The following is a 27789-nucleotide window of genomic DNA, read 5'->3' as shown; positions in this document are numbered from 1 at the left end:
TGTAATTTGCCATGTTGTCTCACACCCCTGGTCTCGCCACGGGTGAATTGTGACGTGATGCGGCCCTTCCTGCTCACTAGTCACTGTAATTACTGATGTAATGCGATGAACGAGCGAATAAGTACAGGTTGTGCAGCAGACATTTCACTGCAGAAATGTTTCAATGCAATCTGCATGCAGAGTTAACAAGTAAGTTGTATATTCCAGAACAATATTTCTATTGAATTAAAGAGACGTGTTCACAAGCCTGCTTGTTTACAATGTAACAAGGCTGCAACACGTCACTGGAAGAACATGGTACTGCGCATACCTGGAAATTTTGTCCGTTTTGTGATGATAATTGGAAGTTTTACAAGTTACTGTGTACATTTTACTTTCATTGTGATTTGAAAAGCACTCATCAATGCTGATTTTTTCTAACCCCAAAGTATAAAAATAGTGTTGTATTTCCCCTTTAAACTATTATTTATGGCCTCACATAAATACTTGATTTGGTTCCATACTCTTTTTTTGAAGTAATGTAATTTGCCATAATGACATAGTGTCCATTGCCATATAAACCAGGAACTGAAGGGTTCATTTTCTCCATTGTTTCAGCTGCAAGGAATATAGAAACTTGAACTCTTTCTTTGCCATCATCATGGGTCTGAGCAACCCGGCAGCCAGCAGACTCAGTCAGACGTGGGAGGTGGGTCTTATTTTGGTTCCTGAGCTTAAGATAGACAGACGCTAATCAGTGTTGAAGACTAATATGCCTTTCATTTTCATTTGTCATTTGCAGAAACTTCCAAGCAAATTTAAAAAGTTCTACTCAGAATTCGAAAGTTTAATGGTGAGTTGAAATGTTGCATGCTCCATGACATTCATTTTTCATCATTTCACATGCAAACACAATGGACATTCTTCATGTATAGCAAGTAGAGTTGACAATCCTGTTTTAAATGTTCGATTTTTTCAGGGTTTGAGTGGCAAAGGACAAAATATTAATATAAGTTGGACTTATTGTAGTACTTTGACCTTATCAGGATTAGACTTCTCTAGTGGTCTCCAACCTTTTTAAACACAAGAGCACTTTTAAAATCTAAATTGAACAGAAAACCAGCCGTTAAAAACCACTATTTCCTCATAAACCCTGAACTGTGTTCCTATGCATAACACCCACCTTTCAGTGTGACACCTGAAGTGCACATTATCTGAGAGTGCTTTGAAGTCTGGGTGTAGTTCGAGATGGCCATTTGTAAGGTAAATGCAGTATTTGGGCTTGATTTTTATTTGTGAAAAAGCTACCAGATGTGGAACCAAAGCAGACCTCTGCAATCAGTGCACAAGATGACACAAAATGGTAATTTTCTCTGTTTACAAGTCCCCAAACGTCTTTGTAAAAAAAGTTTGGATGGTGACAATCTCCATGTCAAGCCCACGGTTTTGTGTCAACAATGTAATTATACTGTCAGGTCTCCAAATGTCATCCTGAAGAAAAGGTTTGAAGATAAAAATGATGACTTGTTCCATCTTCTCTAACTAAATTGTCCTGTTGAATTCCCTTTCCAGTTTGTTCTGGTCATAGAATATTTTTGGATGCAACCCTTTCTGTTTGACATTTTGTAAGATGTACTCTGGGGGAAGTACTGCCACGTCATTCTTTAACTGTGAAGACCACAGACTCCGTATCAGCTTGAACACTTTCACTGCTCTGGTCATGTGTGACAAGTCTCTGTCCTTCCCTATACAGTATTTGCAGTTGATCTCATTCATGTTTGCTATTATGTCTGGTTAGAAAAGTCTAGCACCCACACATCAGACCACTTGTTACACTACTCATTTCTTGAGTTTTACAAGGGGACAATTTCAGGCATTAGAACTCAAAATCTCAAAACACTTTGCCTTGACATAATCACCTCATTTCTCCATGAAGGATTGGGTAGCATCAAACTCCTTGAGTAACAATTTGAATGTCACAAATTGAGTTGACGATCTTGACAACATGTCAGAAGTCAATAATCTTACTTGCAATTACTGGTTTGTTGACAATACAGTGGTTACTGACAAAGGAGGGGAATTCAGGATTAATTCTGCCAACTGAAATAAATTCTGGATTGACACCTACAGTAGTATTGCTGATGCACCATCAGTAGTGATTGAAACCAGTTTCTCCATTGGAATGTTTTCCTAGTCGCATGCATTTTAAATTTGTTGTAGATAGCCTGGCCTTTTGTTCATTTTTTAGGCATTTTGACTATTTTTGATTCTTTGAAGGCCATTCGCATTAAAACAACCCGTTGGGTTGTTTTGTCACACTGCGGTGAGAAACATTCGCAGTCTGCTAAGTCTTTGTGGATTTTGCCAAGACACGTCCTCGGACAACCTTTCTACCCTTCTGGCAACTGTTGAAGAGCCAAGCAGCATGCTCTCGGTAGTTGTCATGATTTCATCTTTGTTTTTTAAGTCTCTGACCTTAAAAGCCATCGCCTGCGTAATAACGTTGCCATCAGTGAATGATTTCCTGTGTTTCACCAGTCCATGGCTACTGCAAAACGACACCTCTGTGCTGGGCTTGCCTTTTGACGGACGTTTAGAAAAGTGACTTTAAAATGTCCTTTAACTGCTCAACATTACTTGTCCAAATCTGTTCAAAGGAAATTTTTTGCATGGAGGACGAGATGCAGTTCACAATAGCTTATTTTACTCAAGGCTACGCTCTGGTGGCAAATGCTTCTGTCTTTGAAACTAGTGAAAAGAAATTAGCTTTCCCAGCTTGGGAATAAATGTGTGTTTTTACCCTCTTTTTTTGATGGTCCTGGCTCCTCGCTCATTATCTTTGCTTTACAAAATGAATCCTTGAAAAATGGAAAAAAAATCAAAAAATGTTTGAAATAAATTATTTTAAAAATGTACAGTATACCTACTATCCACTCTCCACAGTAGCTTCCTTCATGATACAGGCTGTCAGTAGGATCTTGCTTGGGGTCTTGTCTGTGCTAGTTTACGGTGCTATCGCCATGTTAACTGTCTTTCCAGGATCCATCCAGAAACCATAGAGCATATAGGCTGACTGTGGCAAAGCTAGACCCTCCTATCATTCCCTTCATGCCTTTACTCATGAAAGGTAAGATGCTAGTGTCAAAGGTCACTCGCACTATAATACTACCATGTCTTGCCACACATTCATGGAATCTTATAACTTTTTTTTGAAGGAAAGAATATATAAAAGGTGTTTTGGAATGACTCATAGCATATACAGAGACATACGTGCTTCAGAGGGATAGCAAAAATGTTCTGAGTAGTTGGCAAAAGCATGAAATTAATACTTCATGTCCGTAAAACTTGTGGCTTGTAAATTTCATGCACCCACTTAATTTGGTAATGTATTTTGCAGTTCTTAAAAACATCTGCATCTTTTTACCCAAGTATCAAATTTAAATATCACAACGTTTTCTATACTGTATATAAACCATCAGAGTACATTATGGTCCATCTAATACATTTTTTGGCTTAGTTCCTAACAGATCTTTCTTTTTTTGCTTTAGACATGACGTTTACACATGAAGGCAACAAGACTTTTATAGACAACCTTGTCAATTTTGAAAAAATGGTAAGTCTTGTATGTTGCCACTAAGCATATTCAAAAGTATTCACCCCATCCATTTTAGGTAGGTCCCTTCTCAGGCCATAAAGGCCTATAGGGGGAATGGGGGGCAAAGGCCACCATTTTTCTTGACCATCCGACACTGGAAGTGGAGGTGATGTGGTCAGCATCATGCTCCAGTCGGCCTATTACCCCCAGAAGGATAAACCCCTGGTACTCATTTGGAAAGCAGGCTGAGTGGACCTGGGAGCCGTCTGGAAGGAATTAGAGCAAGCTACATCGCTTGCCCCTACCTGGCATTGAACCCGGGACCTTCTGGTCAGGAGCTAGACACCCTTGCCATCTGAGCTACCACGCCCCCCCTCCATCCATTGTAGTCCTATTTTACTGAATTACAAATAATGTGCAATACATTTCTCAAGTGGCTGTTTTAAATCAAAACATGAATGATCAAACTGAACACTTTTATGGGTGAAAGATTTGAAATGGTAGCAAAAACTAAGACGAAAAATGAAAAACTGTATTGTGGTAATTGCATAAGTATTCACCCCTTTGAGTGAATATGTACTGGCAGTACCTTTAGTATTGTCATTGTACTCGGGTACATATGTTTATTGAACAAGCCCCAGAGTCTCCTGGGATGAGTTTCTGCCAACTTTGCACACCAGAATGGTTCGATTTTTTACCCATTGGTCTTTGCAAACTTGCTGAAGCTCTGTTACGTTCTTAGGAGATTGAAGATAGACGGCAGACGAACAACAGGTATGGTGCCTTAAACAGTAATTGGGGGGTAATGAGAGCCTTTGAAAAATTCACTGCTGGGTTTTGTTTTGCAGCGCATGATTGCCAACACAGTGAGGATAGTGAGATACTGTCGGAGTCAGCCTTTCAGTAAGTCACAGACAAAAACCTAAAAGCTCTCTTGAGCCTAGGGTTTCTGTTCTTAGTTATGCACATTTTTTATTGTCTATTGTTTTGTCAGATCTTATGGAATCCGTTGCTTGCCTTACTGTATAAGCATAGTGTAAAATTATTTGTCAAAAAATAGAGTAGTAGAAGAGGAGTGTGTTACCATATGTACAGTACGTGTCCACTGGAATTCTTATTCACGCTGATCTCTCAGGACATACACAGTACAGCAGACGATACAGTAGAACACCACACAATGTAGACAGTACGTTACAAACATAATAAATAACAGGTGATGGTTGCACGTGGATTTGTTACACAAAAAAGGGACTTAATACGAAAATGAACAACATAAACGAGCGAACTACACGCCAGACGTCACCATGGAACGGGCCCATCTTGAATCATGAGACATATTGTAACTGCACCTCAGGGCAGGTGGGCAACTTATTCTAACTGCACTTTTTCTGACAACATTATTTAGTGCGGGCAAGCCTGAATGGACTATCCAAGAGTGATCGTTTAGTGCCTTAGGGTATTATCCATATGTTAGTACAGTCTGTTAGCACATCTCTATTTGCAGCTTGTCTGGGGGTTAAATTACTTCAAAGATCTATTATTAGATTTATATTTTGCTGTATGAAGCCTCTCAGGAAAGTCACTGAATGGTGTTATCAGACATAGCAGGGACGGGTTTCATTTGTCATCCTCAATTACAGCAAAGCATTTCCTGGACGCCACGGTGAGGGAGTGTGTGGGACTGGTGATTCAGAAATGTCACAGCTTATTTACGGCTTTGCCACACAAAAGGGCTCGTGGGCTCTCTTTACAGTTCCCTTTGATTTAAGTGTCCATTTTTGCGTTTCCACTCTTCCCAGATCCAGATGCTTCCCTAGCTAATAAGAACCACCAGGAAGTGCGGAGCTATGTCCGGCAGCTGAATGTGGTTGACAACCAGAGGACGCTGTCCCAGCTGTCTCACAGACTGGAACCCCGGAGGACCTAGTCCAGGGGCTTGAGGAGAGTGCTCGTGTCTCTGCTGTACTTCCCAAAGGAATCTGTTCTTCTTGTATGATATCATTAACATCACAGAGACCTTCCCAGAGGCTCGTCCCGGGCTATCCCATGATCCCGTTCCTCAGTGTCAAAGCACTTTTTCTATTCGTCTGCTCCTTTCTTAGTGTGTTTTCAGATAATATATTTGCTTTGGATATCCCCATGTTTTCAGTATGTGAGCTACTTCCTTTTAGGATTAAGAAACAAAACAGAAAATGTTTTCTGCTGTCTGAGCCTCTGCATACCTAAGCTGCAAACATTTCAGAAGCAAAATTGAAACCAAGTACGTACATTACAGAGACAAACCTCCAAAGGTCCTGGGACTTCATGAATAGAAATACTTACAATCTTTGAGACTGCAACCTTTAACCTTCCAACCTTCACAACAGTTTTAAGATATAAGACATAATCAAAGGTTAAGAAATACAAAAAAATGCTATTTTGTTCATTTGCCCTTAAATTTTAATTTAGATTAATAATGACCTACTGTACTATCACTGGGGCATTTTGTCCAAATCCAAATTAATCTTGATCCGTATTTGTGTCATTTTGTCTGTATAGCTTGAGTTTGCTTTCTACTGACTTATCACAGAACAAAGGCTTTTATTTTTTTAAATTTGAAACGCCTTCTAAGAAATCATTTTCTGCCTTCAGAACCATTGAAGTTGCTTTGTAAATATGGAGGTTATTTATAGATCTTTTAGTTTGGTGTGAACATCATATTTTACATATGGTGATAAATATATTAATTTTATTATGTGGACTTTCGCATGCAATTAATTACACTTTAAAGAAAAAAGAACAGATTGCACCCGCTCTGTAGAGAATGTGTGACATGATGTATGTGTTGTCTTATAGCTTTGTACTGTATATGTATTCTGTAAATAAAATATACCTATTAAATGTATTTGCTCAAAAAAATTTTCCCTGCTTCTCATCCGATCGTGCAACATACAGTACTTTTACATAAGCCCATTTTGTTACAGAAAAACATCACATCTCACAATATCATTTTTGCAATGTAATATTGCCCTGCAATGAATAAGTATAGTCCCCACAAAGTCGTTTGAAATAAAAGCTGGGAATACAATTTAAACAGGGCACAGAAAATGTGACAGTGACAAATGCTATCATTTATTTCATGCAGTTTGTATTAGGATTCAGATTTTTAGTCGACTAGAATAGGACCATACCAATTCAACCATACCAGCTGTGAACTGGAATCACACATTACTTAACAGTTCAATGAAGAAAGCGGTAGAGACTGTCTCCTGCACTAACACAGTTTGTAATTTAGCTCTGGAAAGAGAAGAAGTGTTTGCTTTTGACTTATGTAACCTAAGCTTCAGAGACAACAGTTTCTTTGACCCTTGAGCAGCATTTATTACATAACTGTTAGAAGCTGAAGATATGTCATAGATGGTAATATGCTGGTGGTACACTCACCACACATTGGCTATCTGTGGGGAGGAGAACAGAGGAATGAAGGGAATTATCAGGACGTAATGATTGTATAGGCCAGCGGGGAATTTGGCCAGAATTAGGAGTTAACACCTACTGTAGTCTTTTCAAAAAGCACCTTGGGATTTTTAATGACCACTGAGAGTCAGGATCTTGGTTTTACATCCGAAGGATGGCGCTTTTTTACAGTATGGTTTTCCCCTTACTATACTGAGGACATTAGGTCCCACACAGACTGCAGGGTGAGCGCCCCCTACTGGTCCCACTAACACCTCTTCCAGCGTCAACCTTGGCTTTTCCAAGAGGTCTCCCATCAAGGTACTGTCCAGACTCATAACTACTAACTGTAGCTACAGTGTAATGGGAGCCAGTCCAGGCTCCCGCGAAGTGTAGTTCAAGACCCTATGCAGACAGTATAATCCAGAAATAAGTGGAGAAGGACAACGGGGAAGATACAGCAGGATAGGATGGGTTGACAGACGGGGGCGTGGTTCTGGCAAAAGTTCAGACAGTCCAAGGGGGGAATCCAAAGCACAGTCCAAAATCCAAAACCGGGAGATCCATCCAAGACAAGACAAACACGGTTAAAATCCGGAACAGGGACAGGGAATAAAACCAGGGTAACGAGGCCAGGCGCTCGGAGCCCCGGACCCGGATGGTCAGGACGCCGTGATGAAGCCTATGCCGTCGGGTCTCACCTGGACCCACTGGTTGGCGGGCTTCCGGACGTCCATCTACCACTGCTGAGCCAGGAATAGCGAGAGCGCCAGGCTTAAATTATGGGACACAGGACAGGTGGCAGCTGCACATAATAAATTTAAATAGAAAGGGTCGGACCGCCCGTAAGAGGAGGGATCCCGATCGTGACATGTAGCGGTTTGCCAGTTGTGAGTTGCAGGGTGATAGAGTGTAGACTGGTGTAAAAGTGTCAGTATGAATCAGACACCCCAAGACAATGAGAGGAGTCTTTCATGAGGGGTGAGCTCATGTTCTAATTGCCCATGACTTTCTCTGTTGGGGTTACAGTACTTCTCTCACAGGTCATTTGCAAGCAGCGGGTTTTCCAAAGTGGGGAGAAAAAATAAGACGTGATCCACAGGAGTTAATATTTCGTTATAAACACTGAAAGTCTGAAATACAAAAAACGTAACACGTGTCTAAAGTCCTTTTCTGCATTCTAAATAATAATTGATAATAAAAACGAATGTTACTGTTGTTAAAGCATATATGTTGAGGCAGAAACTTCGCATTTTATTCTCTTAGTCGGGTATTTTTACTTGATTTTCAAGCTTTCAGTTACTTCCTACAACTTGGTCATACCCCACCCCTAGAGCCCGAGTTGTTTGAACTACTTGGCACCCACGCAATTTGTAGGCGCTGCATGGAGTAACGTGATAGGTGTCTCTGGTTCAGGAACCTCTTTCCTTTCCCATTTTTGTCCGATAAGTGGAGCTGTTGCAATCCAAATGTGTGATTAGTTGTGGCGGACACAAGGATAAAAGTTGTGCACTCCTGTTAAGGAAGAAGTTAAGCAAGAGCTAAAATCGTGGAAGACAAAAAAAAAGCTCACGTCATAGATTTCGAAAATCTGGTTTCTGCATGTCGTGTTGCGAGGTGGGATAGTCAAATTTACGGATTCGGAAGCCGTGACTCGACTCGACCTGCAGAATATTATTAACACAAGAGGTATGTGTGGGCAAAGTCTTGGAATTTCTGAGTGGGTCCGCTTCCGGTAGAAAGGGAAACCATATTTGTCTAAGCAATCTCTTAAACAGCTTAATGAGAGAGCAAAAAGTAATTTTGCATAGTTAGCTCTCACACATACTGTACATATGAGTGATCCTGGTCGTGTCTAAGAAACACTGTAGACTTCGGTCTGGGTGCCTTGTGCACATTTTCATAGAATTGTGGGTCAGGACCTAGAATACAATTATGCATGATGTGAAATAAAATATTTATTAATTACATTTTTTTACGAAAAAGATGCATTTGTTAAAGGGTAGTCGCCGATTTAATGTTTCGTGGTCACGTGTCTACACGCGAGGAGATCTGTCACTTGGTTTCACGTTGTCTTTTGACAGCTGGGAAGAAGGAAAGAGGCAGAGGGCAGTCATTTTGTAATACTATACATTGGTGTTGTAACTAAGCACACTACACCAGAACTGTATCATCTTTTAAATGTGGTTTGGGCCTGGGCCTTTGGCTGATCTATAAACACGTGGTAAGTTGTTCATGGAAATAAAATGTCTGTCAGTGCTGGTCAGTGCTCACAAATACCGGTCTGATGACTGCCGCCTCTTAACTTACCTTAAGAAATCAAGAACTTATAACTGCATGGCCCTTAACGACAGTTATCTCAAACTTACTGCCTTCACACACGCCTGCTTTTCGGCAACAGTTGATTACAGTATAGCTTTATGAAAAAGCCTTTGGTATAATTAGGATTTTAGCTTCGTAAGGCAGCACACGTGAGTACGCTATTGGCCAACGGGATTGCGTGGAACAGCTGAATTGTGGAGAGAGTGCATTTTGAAAGTAAGGAACTCTTATTAGCATGCTTTCGATTTCTCCATTTCACTTGCATATCTCTTAAAACAAGAACCTAAGAAAGGCTACAAGCGAGAACTGGCCATTCGGACATCTAGCCCGTTCCATAGATTATTGCTAGTTGATCTGGGTCTTGAAAGAAACCGGGCTTTTAGCCTCAACAACATTGCTGAGTACTGTAGCTTGTTCAACATTCCCACCGTCTTTTGTTTAAAGAAATGTCTCCTGTTCCTGTTTTAAATGCACTACCAAGTAGTTTCCACTTGAAATTGAGGATTTTCGAATCGGGTTCCCTTATAGTCTAATCTGTTCTGTATTGACTAAAACCTATCATAATATTCTAAATGAGGGCTTACTAGTGCATTGTACAATTTTAACATAACATATGATTTAAATTCTCTGTTTTTAACTGGATCTTAGCATTTTGTTTGCCTTTTTATTGCATCCTTACATTGTTGCTGAAGATGTGTTAACACAGTACAGTAACTAAGTCATTTTTACAGATCCCTTCTTCCTATTTGGTACAGTACTGTATCTATAGTTGATGTTTTTGCTACCCATATGTAGTATTCGGCATTTCTTACATTAAACATGATCTCCCAGTTGTTTGCCCTGTCTTGAATTTTATCTAAATCATTTGAAACCTGATTTGCTGTTTCTAGAGTGTTTTCTTATCCTCCTGCCTTTGTATTGTGTGGAAGCCTGACGGGTTGACTAACTACAGCTGAATCTAGATAACTGATATCAATTAGGAAGTGCACGAATCTTAATCAAAAGTCCTAGCATCCTGAAGATTCAACAGAAGTTTGCACCACTAGTGTTTCCACATTCTAAAACACTCATTTCCCACTCGGGTCTGTACTTTTGTGCCAGATTTTCTTCAATATGTGTGAAAAAAGCTGTGCTTGCTAACAAAAGGGCAGAATAAGAAATTGTAAGGCACTTCTGTTTCCCGTAGCATTACAATTAGGTAAAAGCCAATTAGAGCCGAAGGGTGGACTTGTGCTTAGTGCTGTAGATTCTCAGCTGAAAGGTTAGGGGTTCATATCCCAAGTTGGACACTATTGGTGTGCCCAGGTCCAAATTGCTTCAGGAATCACCCTGCTGTATTAATGGTTCAGGATGTCTCTGTAAATGAGAAATGGTATTTGATTGACCAGACTGGCCAAATGAATTTCACCTGAAAACATAAGCATATCAACACTGAGCCATATCAACACATCTTACATATTGTATGTTGAGACAGACGAGGGGTCTACTGCCTCCTCTTCTGGAGGCATGGGTTCAAAACCTACCTCACCATTCAGCACATGGGCCGAAGGACCTCTTGATGTTTGTAACCTTTAGTACATTCCTGTGGATCATGTTCAGATGTTCACACTTGACCTGCTGAGAATAACTCACAGTAACGACGAAGTGAGAACGGCTTTTTACTGCTGTGCTGCTTCATTAAAAGACCGTACTTGTGATGAGTGAGTTGACTGGTGCTGTCAGGAGGAAGACCGTTTGGACTTCTTGTCAACTCAAGTTTGCCAGCCCTGGTGGCATGTATAGTATTGAAAAATGTAGTTGAGTCACAGATTGAGCAACTCAGCAAAGTCCTTCTAAGTGCAGTTACTATACAGCTTCGTGTTGACTAAGATGAGTTCCTATCGGTCACATTCTATCAGTAGGTTATAGTAAAATAGTTTGGACATTACAAACTGAGATGTTATTACAGGGAGAGGTAATTATAATTTTTCACATTTTACTAGTGTTCCTCAAGCATGTTTCGTTTTTATTTGGTTGCAGTGTAAAATATAGGATACTTCTAAAAATAATACTCATTATTGCATTATTGTGGTAATTTTCTCTTAATTGGCACTACTGCATGAGACATATTCTGACGAGTGTTAAATTCGGTGGCCAGTACAAGAAAGTATTAGTATGATTTCCTCCATATCCATGTAACCCTGGAATTTGAGTACCAGTGGAAACCGTTTATAAAATTCACTCACTACAAAGATAGCACAGTGCCCAGAGTAAATCTCTGGAGAGCTTTGGTTCCCCTGTGTGACAATGAAAGCATTTCCTGTTGGTCACAACCGAATTGAAGGTAGCAGCCTCTTTAAAAGCCATAATTACTAGGTAATACATGAACCATAAATATTAGAAGTTTGATGTTGCACTTGCTGCCTCATGTGTTTTTTAAATACACCTTCCCCTCATTATATCATGGGTGATCAGGAATCAGGGATCAATATAAATCCATCATATACTGTACTGTACCAGGAGCTGTGATATTATTGTAGCTGGTTGTAGGGTTAAATTTTAAGCAGGAAATTTTAACCAGGTGTCAGGATCCAGCATAAAACCTCATGAAGCTTTATTAGAAAAAAAAATTGTTTATGTATTTATATATATTACTTATATAGCGCTTTTCTGTACACTCCACTCAAAGGCATTTACAGGTAATGGGGACTCCACCACCACCAATGTGTAGCCCCCACCCGGATGATGCGACGGCAGCCGTAGTGCCCCAGTACACTCACCGCACATCAGCTATCAGTGGGGAGGAGAACAGAGTGATGAAGCCAATTCATAGATAGGGAGTATTAGGAGGCTATGATTGGTAAAGGCCAGGAGGAAATTCAGCCAGGACACCAGGGTTAACACCCCTACTCTTGGGAAATGTCCTGGGATTTGTAATTGCATTTGTAATGACCACAGAGAGTCAGGACGTCGATTTTACGTCTCATCTGAAGGATGGGGGCATTTTCTCCACCCAGTGTGCAGTACATACAGTACAGTACATTTAAGACATAACACGGAAAACAAAGCAACTAGGTTCTACAAAGCAAAAGCACCTGTCTCCTTCTTTGCTGACACTTTGAATATTGAAATGTTGTTACGTCCATAACGCCTGCCTTTTTTTCCTCCTGTAAAACTTGAAGGAGGGGCTAATCGATTTCAAGCTGCCACTTTCTTTGTTGTGTCAACTGATAAAAGAGTTGGGTGGGTCAGGAAAAGCTCTGGGTCTGTATGTGCCAACTAGGGCATGAGAGCCAGGCAAGGCCAGCCTAGTATGATCAATGGTATGACTTCCTTGTGTGTGAATCTCAACTTGATACCACGTTTTAACTCATTTGCAAAAGATCTCTTAATGACATATTGAGCTTCTTTCTGCAGAACTACTACAAGTGCGTTTTACTATTATATTGATTTTTAGTTTCTGTGACTAATAGATATTTGTGTGTGAATGTTAGTCATACTTGCATTTTAAAATTATTAGGTCTGATTGTGTTTTTACAGACCTGAGAAAGGGCTGGTATTCCTCTAGGTATAAGGTAAACAACCATGTCAGATTATTAGGAGTTTCCTCTCGAAATGTAACATTTTTTACATAAAATTGCATTTATTAACACTTTCCCAATTTCCATCAGAATATCAAATATACTGCATCATGACGTGTTCACAATATTTTGATAGACTTAACACGGAATGACCTACTGAAAGATTTCATACCGTACAGTATATTAATGCCATTGACGTGGGGAAACAATTGATCTGAGGTGCATTCAGAGACGTTTGAACAGAGACGCATTCAGAAGTTTGTGTTAATGAATTTCTGTTGTCTTCTCTAGTTTTACTACATCATAAAACACCTTGAAAACCAGAGCATGATTTACTTTTAAATTACATACTGTTTGTCCTTCTGCCAAACCTTTAAATGAAGATCAATTACTTGTTGAGACTAAAATTGTTAGTAGGAGCAGGACTGCAGTATTCATGTTTTTTAAAAGCTCCGTCCTTTCATCCTACACCTAATCCAATATGCCATACACCTAATCCAATATGTGCCAGAATATTTAGTCTCTTCAGCCGAGTATATTTTATGCCAAGTGATCACAGCACAGAGAGAATGCATACCTCAGATTCCAGAAGCCTTATACAGTACAAGCTCACAGCATAGCCACAACTGCTCATTTGCTGGGAGAGCAGAAACACAGGTCCTGGAGACTCGAGTGTCCTTAGGCTGGAAGGAGCTGCTGTGTAAATCAGAGGGGTGAAATCTACAATATTACAGAACAGCTCTGCCCTGGACTTTGCTGATGATTTCATGAGGTAGTAGGAGAAGGTCAAAAGGCTCTGTAAGTATTTGGATTCATGTGTAACCAGCTTCCAGCCAAGCTGTGCTTGTAGCAGAGCTCGAGTCTCTTCAGCCTGGAGACAGAGATAACTGAACCCTGTGTTTGAATGAGCACGAAAAGAGGCTTAATGTTTAACAGAGCACTCACCTACTTTCTGCTTCTTCTCTCTTTGGCCCTCCAGAACGTGAATTGGCATCGAGTGTCATTATGAGATGTCGTCTCTCAGTGCCTCGTTTGTGCAAATCAAATTCGATGACATCCTCTTTTATGAGAACTGTGGTGGAGGTAGCTTTGGCTGCGTGTACAGAGCCAAGTGGATCTCACAGGACAAAGAAGTGGCTGTGAAGAAGCTTCTCAAAATTGAAAAAGAGGTAGGAGTTATAATTGCTTGTGCTTTTTATGTATGTATTTTTTAAAAATCATGTATAATAACCATTTTAATTGCTCTGCTATTAAGCAGGTTGTAGTAACTTTTGTACCCATCGGTTGCACAGTCATTAAACACCCCCTTGCTCAGAAGCGATTGTACTGTTTCTTTGTGAGAACATTGCTTTTTATGCAAAGATATGCATATACTCTGAGGGTAGCCTCCTTTAGAAACAAAGTATGGCATAATTAAATCAAATTAAACCCTCTTAAGGCATAAGTTCCTTTAATTATTCCAAAATGATGATGGTACTGTCTTGATAAAAAGTTTTATCTTACCACCTCGTTGACTCCTTCCTGTGTGTGTTGCACTCATTGGGGAATCTTGGCGTGTGTGTCACAGTATTTCAAGGTGTTTCACAAATGTGGTAATGACAGCTTCAGATAGTGCTGGCTTTAAGGAAACTCGGGGAAAAGAAAGTTGTAAAAGTTTCTTGATTCAGCTCCTGCGTCACATGCGCTAGGTCATTCAGGGCACTTTAGGAGTAAATCTGTCAAGCAGAGGACAGAGAGTTTCCTTGTTGGCTCCTCGTCTTGGTGTTTTACCCCACAGACATTGCCCCAGGCTGAGTATTTAGATGGAATTTACCGCTCACTGTATTTTCCCTCTATCAAAACGAAGCTGATTGCCTGATCTGCTGTGAGCCAGATTGTTTGTGGGTTTCAGGTTCTTTCAGTTATGTTGGGGTTTTTTTTATCACAGAAGTAGTTGGCAGCTTTTCCTAGTGATCCTGCCATGATTTGATTATCTTCCAAGTGTGAACTGTTTGTTTAAAGTCTCCTTGTGGAAGGAGAGGAAAAGGGACAAGTAAAGAAAAGAGATGCACATTAAAACCATCTTTACCTGCGAGGAAACCTCCACTTACAGTTCTCCACTTATATTGTTGGGCCAAACCCTGACTTCTTTTGTCTGATCTTGTTTAAAGAAAGGTTTGTACTCTTCCTGTGACATTTACAGCAATGTAAACAATTACAGCATTTTCCCATTTCCATTTTTCTTTATCAGGCTGAAATCCTTAGTGTTCTGAGCCACAGAAACATCATCCAGTTCTATGGAGCTATTCTTGAAGCACCTAATTATGGCATAGTAACAGGTAAGGTTATATCTTCTGTTTGTCTCTGCACACTTTGGCACACAAGGCTCTGACAATGATTTATCAATAGGGGGTAAACAGCTTATTAAAAAGCAAGCACAACATTAACCAGCCTATGGCAGTTAAAATAATCAGTGGTATTTCCAGAACTGTTTTACTTCTCAATGCAGTAGGTTCTAAATTGCATTGTTAAACGTTTAATATGTGTGTTACCGATACAAAATAATCAGTGGTATTTCCAGAACTGTTTTACTTCTCAATGCAGTAGGTTCTAAATTGCATTGTTAAACGTTTAATATGTGTGTTACTGATACTAAATAATCAGTGGTATTTCCAGAATTGTTTTACTTCTCAATGCAGTAGGTTCTAAATTGCATTGTTAAACGTTTAATATGTGTGTTACTGATACTTACAGTGTAGACTTTTTTATCCCCACACATCTTCTTACTTGATTTTTTTGCTGTATCATTTCATATCACGAAAACATCATTGAAGTTGAATCTTGAGCTGTTTTTCCCCCCCACAGCTTTAATTAAGTGACGAATTGCCTTTCTGCACAATACTGTCAGCTAGATTCCAATTCTGTCAGGCTGCACACCTGTCAGCTCTATTCGGTGTCTGCTTACACATGAAGTGAAGCATTTATTGATTGAACTGCTTTTATGAACAAATGCCCCTGTATGAAGTTAAATAATACAGTGTGTTTATCTAATGATATATGGTGCATGAACAATATTATTTTGTATAGTGACAAATCTGGTGATATTGCCTTTAGTTGATCTTAAGATTCTTGAATACTGTGCATCGCACCATCTCAATGTCTGCAGCGCTGATCGTTTTGTTTTTTAGTTTTTTAGTTTTAGAGAAGTTAGTCATGAGACATTTTGCACTGGCCATAGGACCAGAAGGCTATGACCCCCATGAAGAGTGAGGGGTTATCCTAGGGGTAGCTACAAAGAGGATGATGGGGGAGATCTGTGGAAAGATGAATGAAAGGAAGAGAGAGAAGCTTACTATGGTATTTAGAACTTGTCAGGAAGTGATGTGTAGTGAACATTTTAGCACATAATGGCTGCTGTGTCTCACTCCATGTGGATTCTCTGCTTCAGAGGTGAAAGTGATTTTCTTCCTGTATGTGAAGTGTAATGCAATCCTTTTGGATGAATATAAATGCGAGAAATTATTAGTATTCTTATTAAAGGGGGCGGCACATTAGCAGGGAATACTGTTTGGAATAGATCAGCTTTCCTTTATATCCGTATCGGTTGTGCGAGACAGAGAGAAACAGAAACTCTCAGCAGGACTTCAGATTCACTGCTGGAGAAATTAGGAAACAGGTGTTCCACTAAGCATATTGCAAACTTGTTTTTTTTTGCAAGATGTCTGAGCTGTATTTCTTCAGTATTAATAGAAGAACGCGTTACGTCTGGAATTCTTGTATTGGTTATGAAAAAGCATTACTGAGATCTTCTTCCAGAAGTCTGTCACATCATAATTTCCTTTCATTACCTGAGGCCTTGTAACTTCATTATGAGAATCTGATGGGTTGCCAGGGAACTAGATTAAATATTTAAGAAGGCAAAATCCAATTAGCACCAGGTAGACAAAAATATTGGTTCATTCACATCATCAGCAAACCTATAAATTTTTATTTGTGGTCTGATATACAGTAGATGTCCCATTACTGCTTGCCAATAAACAGTAGTGATAAAGATATTATAAATGTTCCATTTTTACAGTCTAGTTTTCGGCTGGTAGCTTTGCCATGACATATGTTATCTGTCTAATATAAACAGCAGTTCTAGATTGATTATTGTGTAAAAATACATTTCTCTGCCCTGCAAAAGAAAAAAACAGACATATAACACATAAAGCTTACACAGTGAATATATACAGAATATATGTTCTTAACATTCAACATATAAATCCAGGTTACCTTAATTCTGCCTAGAAGTTGACAGGAGTCCGAAAAAAAGAGATACAGAAGGATTTGGCCAGCGCACATGGTTATGATATTTTAATAATTTGATTAAAATGAATAATAATATAATAAATAATTCCTAAGTGCTGGAAATTCCCATTGTGTTTCACAACATGTCATCAGGTTCCCCTCTACATTCAGCCACTGTCCTTGATCATACAACTATAAACCACAAGCACAATCAGAATTCTGTCAGACGGAACTCAAGAACTGTGTTGAATTGTTTCCTTCATGTCCTTAACAGTGTATTATTTAGCCTGGAAGGTGCTAATTTTGGGGTACAAACTACAGTTTCAGCTGTAGCCATGTCCATTAGAGGGCTCCTGTCCTTGATTACTGTTGTGCAGTAGGCTTTGAAAAATGTTAGTTATAAGTCTTGATTTAATTACCTTGTGCCCGGTTGTTGTATTCAGTAATTAACCAAAGGAAGCCTAATCATGCGAGCACAGTATACACAGTCATATATTTCTACTGCGGGGGAGTTTGAGATTAGTAAGCCTTCTCTGCTGCAAAAGAGCACAAAGTCTGAAGCTAAAAACAGTTAAGAGGATCATAGTCATAAAAGAAAAAATCTCTTCTTCGTTCTTCTCAGTTTTCGTGTGGCTACTGAGACGCGGTAGGAAGGTGAACAACTTTTCAGATGACCATCTTATAAAGCTGGACCTGTTTGTTTTAGATAATACAGAATAATGCCCTGTCAAAAATGGGAAGTCCCAAAACCTAGGGTTTCTAGAGGTGAGGATAATCATATCGCTCCGTACTGGAAGAGCACACAACACAGCTGATAAAGATTGTGAAAGAGGACAGATGGAGGACTGACCCTAGACCATGGCTGCTGTAGCTTCCAGTTGATATACTGTAAAATGATACAAATAATAACCAATTTCTAAACCTCTTCAGATTTTATTGCAGTTATTTTAGCATTGCAGTCTGTGTTCATTTGCCCTGGTTGTTTGTAATACAACCCCAGGCATTTTTATGAGCAGATTAGGCTCATCAGTTCGCTGTGTGACCATTCAGATCATGCACTTGAAAATCAGCACGTTATTCTTAGATAGTGGTACGTTAAGGATGACAACAAGGTTCGGTGCTGATTCATTGGGACCAGCTGTCAAGGTTTAGACTAGAGAGATCTGGATAGTTTTATAGCTTCGTATATTTGCAAAAATAATTTGATGTAGTACTTACAGTAAATAGATTCAATAGAACCTACGGAGCTATTGAAATACTCATGCAGAATATATTCAATGCCATTATTCAGGTTAGTAGGTTTTTCAGGCTGGATGTTTGATCACATTTAAAAAAACTATGTATTTTTTAATCTATATCACAGACTTAGAGGGCTAGGTTACAGTGAAATAAGAGGATTGGATCAGCGATATTGTTGATTTGATAGAAAACCAGACAAAAATACACTACATTTTAAACAGGCTAAGGTTTTATTTTCTAATTGTCTTGCAGTGTTAAAGCACCAATTTATTTATTTTTGTCTTTTAAGGTGTTTCTTTTGCAGCTGAAAGTGTTTGCAAAAAAAAACACTTGTGGCTTATTGTTTTTTTCCAAGCATCCCATCATAACAACACTTAAAGGGAGAGATTTGATAAGATAAAAGTTTCAAAAGCAGCCATATCACCCTGTAACTCACAACTGGCAACCCACTGAAGCTCAGCAGGTGTGAGCCTGGTCAGTTCCTGGATGGGAGACCTCCTGGGAAAAACTAAGGTTGCTGCTGGAAGAAGTGTTAGTGGGGCCAGCAGGGGGCGCACACCCTGCGGTCTGTGTGGGTCCTAATGCCCCAGTATAGTGATGGGGACACTATTCTGTAAAAAGCCGCCATCCTTCTGATGAGACGTAAAACCGAGGTCCTGACTCTCTCTGGTTTGATTAAAAATCAAAGGGCGTTTCTCGAAATGAGTAGGGGTGAAACCCCGGTGTCCTGGCCAAATTTCCCATAGGCCTTTACCAGTCATGGCCTCCTAATGATCCCCATCTATGAACTTGCTTCGTCAGTCTGTTTTCCTCCAACCTGATAGCTGATGTGTGGTGAGAGTACTGGCGCACTTTGGCTGCTGTCGCATCATCCAGGTGGGGGCTACACACTGGTGGTAGTGGAGGAGAGTCCCCGTTACCTGTAAAGCGCTTTGAGTGGAGTGTCCAGAAAAGTGCTATACAGTATAAGTGTAAGCAATTAATTCATTAAAAAGGGAATCCTCTGTGGTTAAACTAGCAAATCTGCTCTCTTGTAGCTGGTTGGGCCTTGAGGTTTGTCATTAACTGCCTGTAGTTGGGATTTTGCTGGTGCTGGTGATGAGTTGCCCTATATGCCATGCAACATTAGATCACTTTATTAGAAGATCACACAGACAGGGAGAGAAGCTTGGGGTCAGAGCGCAAGGTCAGCCATTTTATACGTCACCCCTGGAGCAGTTGGGGTTAAGGGCCTTGCTCAGGGGCCCAAGGGAGTAGGATTCCTCTGCCGGCCACAAACCTTTCAGCCACAGGCATAGGTCCTTAGCCACAGAGCCACCACACCATCCTATTAGCCTATATAAGCCCCTATATCAGCTTCTGGGAATTGCTGGATGTCCTTGTGCTTGCCGTGCTGTCGGTGAGAGATGCATCACTGCTGTAGTTGGTGTCAACTTAGCAATGGGAGCTTGTAGTCTCTCAGATGAGGAGTGCCTTAGAAACCAGAGCATGTTGGAAAAATGTGTGCACGAGTTCACATTCTCTTTTCTCCTTGTACAGTGATCCACTGTTCAAACCTGCCCCAGTCCTTCTTATTATTTGCATCGCTCTCAGTAGTTGGAAATGGAAAAATCCTGAACATTTTCAAGTTTCTTGACTGTAGGAGGGACTTTGGTAGATTATGCTGTTTTTACCATACAAGTGCTATGCAAAGGACCAATCCACAAATGAAGAGGAAGTCAGTGTTTGCTTCTCGGATGCCTGATATGTTTGTGTTGGCACAGTCAGGCTGTTCGAACCCCATCAGCATCAGTAGCTCAGATAGCTCAGCCTGGCGAAGAGCCTCATCGCTCCAGTTCACCCAGCAAGTTTTATTTTCAAAGATTTAAAGCTCTAAAACAGGATCCCTGTGTGAAAGATTTGACGTTTCCTAAAGAGCAAATGTAAAAAAAAAAGACTGACAGATGAAATTTCAGATTTGACATCGATTGCCTCTAGGCATCTTTAGACAGAGTGATAGACTTGCTTCCTGTGGTAAACCTGCTGTTAGGTCTATTCAAAGTATTGTAATTTATTGTCATTTTAAATTCAAATATCTGGGGCATCCAGCTGTGAGTAGAGGTTACCCTGCCTAATAAAAAAGTGAGACTGCGGATTTGTGCTATACAGCACAATCTACCTAAACGAACTGTATAAGTTCAAGTATTAATATAGATTTTTCAAGCTCTCACTGCTATTTATTATGCTACTGGTGTGTGTTTAAGATGGTATCTGATGATGTATTGGGAGGATTCTATCTATCATTGGCTTTATGTTGAATGTTTGTATTGTACTGTATTGTGTTTTAATTTACCAAACCAAATTCCATATCGAAAACTAGTTGCATTTGCTATATGCGAAAGTGCCTTTTTGTGTGTCAGAAAAGGTTTTTTGTCTGTTGTCACTTATATTGTCAGATGTAATGTTTCAACATTAAATTGAAAAAAAAGCTTAAATTACAGGCTTAAGTATATTAAGCTTCTAATTTTAGGAGCTGAATCACTGCGAGATGTAGGGGTGCAGGGAGCAGGAGAACCAACCTGGTTTCTTCTTACACATTGTTCAGGATGCGCAAGTCCTCACTGCAGCTGTCTCCATCACGCACTGCAGTCCTCACCAAAAGTTGCTTACTTCTCTTTCTGAGATAAAGTACTTGAGGTACCCCTGCCAAGTGCAGTTCGTTCCATGGAATTTGTAGATTAACAAGCACGTTGTTCTTTTTCTCGAAATGGAACTTGTGAAGGCTGTGGGTTATTTTACACTGCAGAGTGAATGGTAGTACAGTGACATCTGCTTTCTTACAGAATATGCATCTGGAGGCTGTTTATATGACTACCTGTCCAGTAAAGAGAGTGAGGACATGGACATTGGACAGATCATGACTTGGGCCATGGAAATAGCCAAAGGTAGGAGTCTGATTGGGTCCACACGGTCCCAGTGTTTAGTGGGCAGATGAGTAATTCTGTATATACTGTAGCTCTCTTTATTATTCATCACCTATTTACTATACAGTATATGTTAAATTCCAACAGCAGATGAAAGTCAGCAATTGATATAAATCAAAGGCAGTACTAGCAAAATGTCCCCAACAGATCAGTGCACAATGCTGTGAAAAGCCTCTCAGACATGAAAGTTTATATTTGAGAGGCAATTCTCCTCTGAACTCATCAAATGCCGAAAAAAAAATCTGTCCTTTAAAAATGAAATATGTGAAGCTAAGAACAGATGCTAATATGCTAAGTCAACAATTGTTTGAGTTTGGGTATAGGCTGAACGTGAAGAGTTAGCAGTGTGTGAGTAAAAAATGCAATGAACCTGGCAGATATTTCCAGAATGTCCCAGTTTGGCAAGACAGGAATCATGAAAATCGAGAGATAGCTTTCTACATGAGTACGTGAGAAAGTTTGCAAATGAGAGTAGACGTGGCAGTGTAGTTTTTTCTAGATTCACACATTCCAATTGAATAGTAATGCTTTCTGTCTTTAAATTTTAAATCTACATCCATTCGTGTTCTTTTATTTGTGTTTCACCATTGATTGAGAAGAAGTCAATCGGTTTGACTTTGTCAGTGCCTTTGAGGACTTTGAATACCTGAATCAGATTCCCTCATAGTATTCCAGAATACTTTAATTTTTACACCCAGTAAGAATCATCCTACCTGTAAGAGCAGTGGTCCTAATACAGATTCCTGTGGTACTCTGCTAATTATATCACCCCTTTGCCTTTTCTTTTTCCTACCTTTTCATAGGAATGCACTATTTACACATGGAAGCTCCAGTTCGGGTAATTCACAGGGATCTGAAGTCCAGGAATGGTAAAGTCACTCTTTACTGGGCACTTTGATAAGAATTCTTCTTTTCTTTTGATTTTTGCTCGTAGTTTACGCTATATGTTTTTACTTGTACTTTATTTTCTGTAGTTTTTAAGATCTCTCCTAAAGATCTATTTCCTCTTGTAAAGATCTCCTTAGTAAACTCCTAAGTTTAGTTCTGTTATTGAGAATGTTACACAGCACCAGAAAAGCTCTTCTTTCACACCATTCACAGCGCAGGAAGAGTCAGCTGGGAAATCCGGTACATGCCGCACCAGACTGAAAGGGTTTCAGTGTCGTGGTGGGATCGTCTTTGGGCTGAGCTGTCATGATTCCTGTGACGGAAGGAGATTGTGATCTGTGCCTGTCCTTCAGCTAGCACTAAAGCTTAAGGTTCACAGAGCATAAAGATGCACAGGCTCAGAAGTGTCCCGTTTGCCTTTGTTTCCCATGAGTCAAGAAAGCAGGGCCACAGAAACACAGGGTTAAGAGGAAAGACCGCCTCTTCCATACTGGACTAAAATCATTATCAGTTAAAAAAAGCTCAGTTTTCTTAAAAAAAACATTGATTTCTGCCAATTTACTGACGTTTTTGATTCTTTTGCCAATGACAGCAGCTGTATCTTTTAAAAATCAAGCTTCTTACATATATTTAACTGGAAATGTCTTTGTTTTTCTTGCAGTGGTTATAACTGCTGACAGAGTGCTAAAGGTATGAGTATCATTGCAGTTTCTTATAATTATTGTTCATTTTATCAATACTGAAGTGCAAGCTACAGACGGCTAAACCGCTTCTTGGTTTGTGCCAGATTTGCGACTTTGGCGCCTCGAGGTTTCACTCGCACACGACCCACATGTCTCTGGTGGGAACCTTTCCCTGGATGGCCCCAGAGGTGATCCAGAGCCTCCCGGTGTCGGAGACATGTGACACGTATTCCTATGGCGTGGTGAGTAATGAGTGATGCCGCAGCGATTGGCCTGGAGAGGCTCCATCTCATCCCTCTGCACGGCTTGTGCTAGGATGGGGGAAAGACAAGGCTGTGTTCATGGATCTGTGAAGAAACCTAGGTCATAACATGGGTTAAAACATCAAATCTGATGGTCAGCAGCACCCCTAACCCTGAACAGCAGGATCAGGCCCTGAACATGCTGGTACAGAACGGAAAGCCAGGGTCTCTACCCACACGGACATGGGTCTGGCAATGGATAGCAAGTTCTCTAAGCTTGAACTTGCTGCTCCAGCCTTGGAACAGCTTCCCAGCCCCCGGGTGGGGAAAAGCAAATAGATATTCTGGTGGTGCGAGCTGTTGAGGCAGAAGGGGCTTTGTCCCAACAGTGGACCTGAGCACCCCGGACTTAGCGTCCTGAGATCTAGCACTGTTGTCAGGCAGTCAAAGATCAAGTGTGTCAATATAAGCCTGACTCTGTACAATGTGAATAAGCTTAAAGTATGACATATTTAGATTTTATTCACCAGGACACGTCATGCCATCTTTGCATTGAATAATGTCTTTTGTTCCTTTTTCATCTGCAATGAATCAGTAGATTTGGAGAGCACTGTAGCTCATTTAGGATTAAACCAGTTTTCAGCTCATCGTTGTAAAGTTGTCACCTTTAAAGTCAGGTCCCTGGTAGAATCTCAAAGCCCAAGAATTGCCCTTTTTAACCATTAGAAATTATTGATAGATAAGGAAAAATTGTTCAGTATATATTCTGCTTAATTATTTGTCTAAGTATACCTGGTTTTAAGATGGATTTATGATTAAATCTGTGTGTTACATTTGCCCCTTTAACCAAGCTATCCCTCTGGTAAAGGACAAGGTGGAGGACTCTGGGATTCCTGTAACTATGTATACTGATTTGTAAACTGTTTCCATGCCCACATTCCATACCGCTGAGGATAGGCTCTGCAGTCCGGAGTGTGACAGACCACATGGACATTCAGTGTCCATGATCACATTTCAGAATCAGCCCCCCCCCCCCCCCCCCCCCCACTGGCTCAGACCCTCTTAAGGATGTGATTCCTGAGTGGCAAAGTGTCAGTGGACAAACAATACAGGGATACAGGCAGCTCAGGTTATTGTAATGCTTTGTGTTGCATTGAATATTAGGTGTGTGCGTGACTTGGTGTCTGGCCTGCAGTTCTAGAATTTATGATGTCCTCCAACCATTTGCTCAAGAAGTGCTTTATCAAGGATAATGCATTTACATTCATAATAATGTTCCCTGTGGGTGGCATGGAGTCACGGTGGTTAGAACTGCTGCCTTGTAGCACTGGGGCCCTGGGTTCAATTCCCCACCATGAGCTGAATCTGCGTGGAGTTCGTACAGTATGTTCTCCCTGTGTTTGTGTGGGTTTGGAAGGTTAATTGTTTTCTGGAAAAAAAACTGGCCCTGTTGTGAGTGTGTGCCCGTCTGTGTGCCTGCCTTGCGATGGACGGGCGTCCTTTCCAGGGCGTATCCTGCCTTGCGTCCGTTGTTTTCCGGGATAGGCTCTGGCTCCCCTGTGACCCTGAATTGAATGAAGCCATTGGAAAATGGATGGATATTTAATGTCCCTCGTGTTCACATCAGCTCGTTCGAAATTTGGTTCAGAAGGGCGACCGTGTTTATCAGCCTTGTTAAATTCACTGCATGCTTTTCTAAGTTACTGCTTAGAAACAAGTATTTACCATACTTTTACTTTCAATCTTTTTTTTTAGTGAGATTGCATAATAGTATAATGGAAATGAATAATACATAATATAGTATTGTATTATCTATATATAATATAGTATATATAGATACTATATACAATAATACTATTATATTATTAAGAATATTAACATAAACATCCTTGCTATTGGATGTTTGGCAACTGCAGTCTTTTTTATGTGCTCCCATGTTTATAATGAAATAAATAGTATGCCTTTACTTCTTTAATAGGTTCTGTGGGAAATGCTTACACAGGAAGTTCCTTTTAAGGGTCTGGAAGGATTGCAAGTTGCGTGGCTTGTGGTGGAAAAAAATGAGGTACAGTAATAAACCAATAATGTAATCATGCAGAGTACATACTGTTTTTTGAAAAGTGAATTGTGCACAAATTAATCAGCCAGAAACATCTCCAACTCAAATAAATGTAACAGTATGCAAACTTGTAACTGCCATTTCAAGGAGTTAAAAGCCCAACCACTGCAGTGAATTAATACCTGTTAAATAACTTTCTTTCTTTAGCGTCTGCAAAAATAGGAGTCACACATGAATTCCACAGTGATGTCAGCCTGCATATTTTAGGCAAATTATGTCAAGTGTTGTACACTAAAACAGCCTCATGGTGCTTTTGTAGAATTTGAAAACAGTGTATTTTAAACTCATGATGTGTGTGTTTGTGTATACAAAATATACGGTCAGGTATATCTATTGTATTTATATATATCCCTATACATGTAGTGGACAAAAATGGTACCAACTGGGTAAATGAGAGACACTAAGTCTATTGAAAGCAAGGGCTTCACACAGATGTGGCTCACGTGTTAACTAAACAAATAATATCCCAGCATGCTTAGGGTAATGTATGAATATGCTAGGGATGCCTATAATTATGGCTATCATGATTGCAAGAGGAGACCTTAGTGATTATTGGGGCAAGTTCGGCAGGAGCTTCAATGACCAAGACAGCTCAACTTGCTGATGTTTCACGAGCAGCGGTGTCTAACAAGATGTCAGCATGGAGCTCTGAGAGGAAGAGATCATCAGCAGTGGGCAGAAATGCATATTCCAGGATTGTCATATCTGTGCCTTGAAATGCAAGGCACAACAGGCGATTGGCAGACCAGTGGACTGCAACTCCCAACCTGCAATGCAAACAAGCAGTTTGATCAAAAACAGTCCGTTGTGAACTGCACAGTGCTGGACACCATAGTCAGGCTACAGTGCGCAAACCAGTCAGACCTTGCAATGTACATTTGTGAGTTATGATCAGGTGAATCATCCTTCATTTTGATCTCAACAAACAAGTGCATACGTGGCCCTAATCTACAGCCCTGGGTGCTTGGTCCCAGCAGAGAACAGTCCTGGTGGTTCTCTGATGTTGTGGGGGACACTCTACTCACACAGCTTGGATGCACTCATTATGTCAAATGGAAAGGTCAAAGCCATTTGTGATCTTCATCCCATGTTGCCGCGTTTCTTTTCTGGTGAGAGGGATGTCTTCCAGGATGAGAAAGCCTTCATTCCCGGAGAACATGTGCTCAGTAGCCAGATCTCAACCTAGTCGCAGACAAATGGGACATTCTGGAAAGATGCCTGAGACGGCGTTTTCCATCTCCATCAAGCAGACACGAGTTGATTGTCTGCCTCTTGGAAGAATGGTGCTTCCACAGTTCGGCACAATTCCACCTGCTGATAGACTCTGTGCCGTAGCACATACAGGCCATTCTGGCACATCGTGGATCAATGCCCCATTAAAATTATGTTACATCTGGGTTTCCAATGTTTTTGTCCACTACCTTTATATGTGTGTCTATGGGTGTATTGAATAGACACATTTTGTTTGAGAAAATCTAGAAGATTAAGATATGGTACATACTTTAGACTAGATAATACTTTCTTGCTCACCTTTTGTTTTCTGTTCTGTGGTTCAAAATCACTCCTCCAGGCAGTTCACAACCTTTCCTTAAATAGACCGGCCTTAAAAAGTCCACAGCTTGAGCCAGACAATGTTGTAAGATAGCAGTCACCATTGTCATATCATTAAAACTTACCATAGCAGGAGGCAAACCACATAAGGGTTCAAAAAGAATTTTCTTTTAGCTTAATCTTATATATTTTAACTGCAGCAGAACTAGTTTGTTGTGCAATCAGTTTAACAAAATGCTTCTTTCAAGAAATAGCTATTAAAACTCAAACACACTAGATGCCTCAACCTGTAAATGTTCTTATGTTTTGGGGGGTTCTTCTGTATTTTTACTTATCCATTTCAGCTCAAAGAATTGCTCCATGATACTTCATTTCATATGGAGATTGAACACCCGAAATGAGAGCGATAAAGATGAAAAGCTAGAGTTAAAATCCAACATGCTGCAGTATATTGTTGTGCTCCTGCTGTAGGAGTAACATTTTGTGGAGTTACTGTGTGCCTCAGCTTATTGGGAGGCATGCATTGATGAAGAGGTTTCACGACACTGACAATAAACATCTCCTTTTTTGTTTTAGAGGTTAACCATTCCCAGCAGCTGCCCGGCCAGTTTCGCTGAATTAATGAGGCAATGCTGGGAAACTGAGCCAAAGGTAAGTGACTCTTGCTTTCAGTGTGGGGTGACAGCCACAGCTACCAGCTTTCTGATTTACAGCACACTCTTGGGGAGTAACTGAATCCATTCTGCAATCAGCAGACCCTTAATCCAAGCAGAGGCACTTTTTGGAAATAAAGCATCATGTACCGCTGGAGTTTCATGAGACACCTGTTTGGTGAGCTTAGTTTGTGAAGGAGACATCCCGCAATTGCTTAAAGATTAGAGATTGATTGACTTTTACAGGAAGGAAACTTACCTGAATGTGGTATAATTTTCAGCAGGGCATTT

General features: G+C 40.3%; 2 protein-coding genes across 4 annotated transcripts in view; both read left to right on the top strand.

Annotated features, from left to right (window-relative positions):
• rapgef4a (Rap guanine nucleotide exchange factor 4a) overlaps positions 1 to 6456 on the top strand; it is a 66584-nt gene extending 60128 nt beyond the window's left edge. The window contains exons 25-30 of the mRNA XM_088930265.1: positions 598 to 688; positions 782 to 832; positions 3019 to 3106; positions 3528 to 3592; positions 4423 to 4477; positions 5374 to 6456. Coding sequence (XP_088786391.1) covers positions 598 to 688; positions 782 to 832; positions 3019 to 3106; positions 3528 to 3592; positions 4423 to 4477; positions 5374 to 5501 — 478 coding nt within the window. The 3' untranslated portion in view covers positions 5502 to 6456. The remainder of the gene's footprint in view (positions 1 to 597; positions 689 to 781; positions 833 to 3018; positions 3107 to 3527; positions 3593 to 4422; positions 4478 to 5373) is intronic.
• A 2020-nt stretch (positions 6457 to 8476) lies between these two features.
• The window catches only part of map3k20a (mitogen-activated protein kinase kinase kinase 20a), a 48425-nt gene continuing 29112 nt past the window's right edge, over positions 8477 to 27789 (top strand). The window contains exons 1-9 of one of the 3 annotated variants that reach the window (XM_088930598.1): positions 8477 to 8698; positions 13871 to 14060; positions 15122 to 15209; positions 21222 to 21323; positions 22166 to 22231; positions 22912 to 22940; positions 23038 to 23175; positions 25154 to 25240; positions 27422 to 27496. In XM_088930598.1, the coding sequence (XP_088786724.1) occupies positions 13902 to 14060; positions 15122 to 15209; positions 21222 to 21323; positions 22166 to 22231; positions 22912 to 22940; positions 23038 to 23175; positions 25154 to 25240; positions 27422 to 27496 (744 nt within the window). In that variant the 5' untranslated portion in view covers positions 8477 to 8698; positions 13871 to 13901. Of the gene's footprint in view, positions 8699 to 9408; positions 9548 to 13529; positions 13690 to 13870; positions 14061 to 15121; positions 15210 to 21221; positions 21324 to 22165; positions 22232 to 22911; positions 22941 to 23037; positions 23176 to 25153; positions 25241 to 27421; positions 27497 to 27789 lie in introns of those variants that run through there. The other 2 variants (XM_088930600.1, XM_088930599.1) reach the window with 2 other exon arrangements.

Source organism: Atractosteus spatula, chromosome 13 (genome assembly GCF_055471065.1).
Source record: "Atractosteus spatula isolate fAtrSpa1 chromosome 13, fAtrSpa1.hap1, whole genome shotgun sequence".
NCBI lineage: Eukaryota > Metazoa > Chordata > Actinopteri > Semionotiformes > Lepisosteidae > Atractosteus > Atractosteus spatula.
The sequence above is the reverse complement of the archived record's forward strand: the minus strand, read 5'-3'. Positions and strand labels throughout refer to the sequence as shown.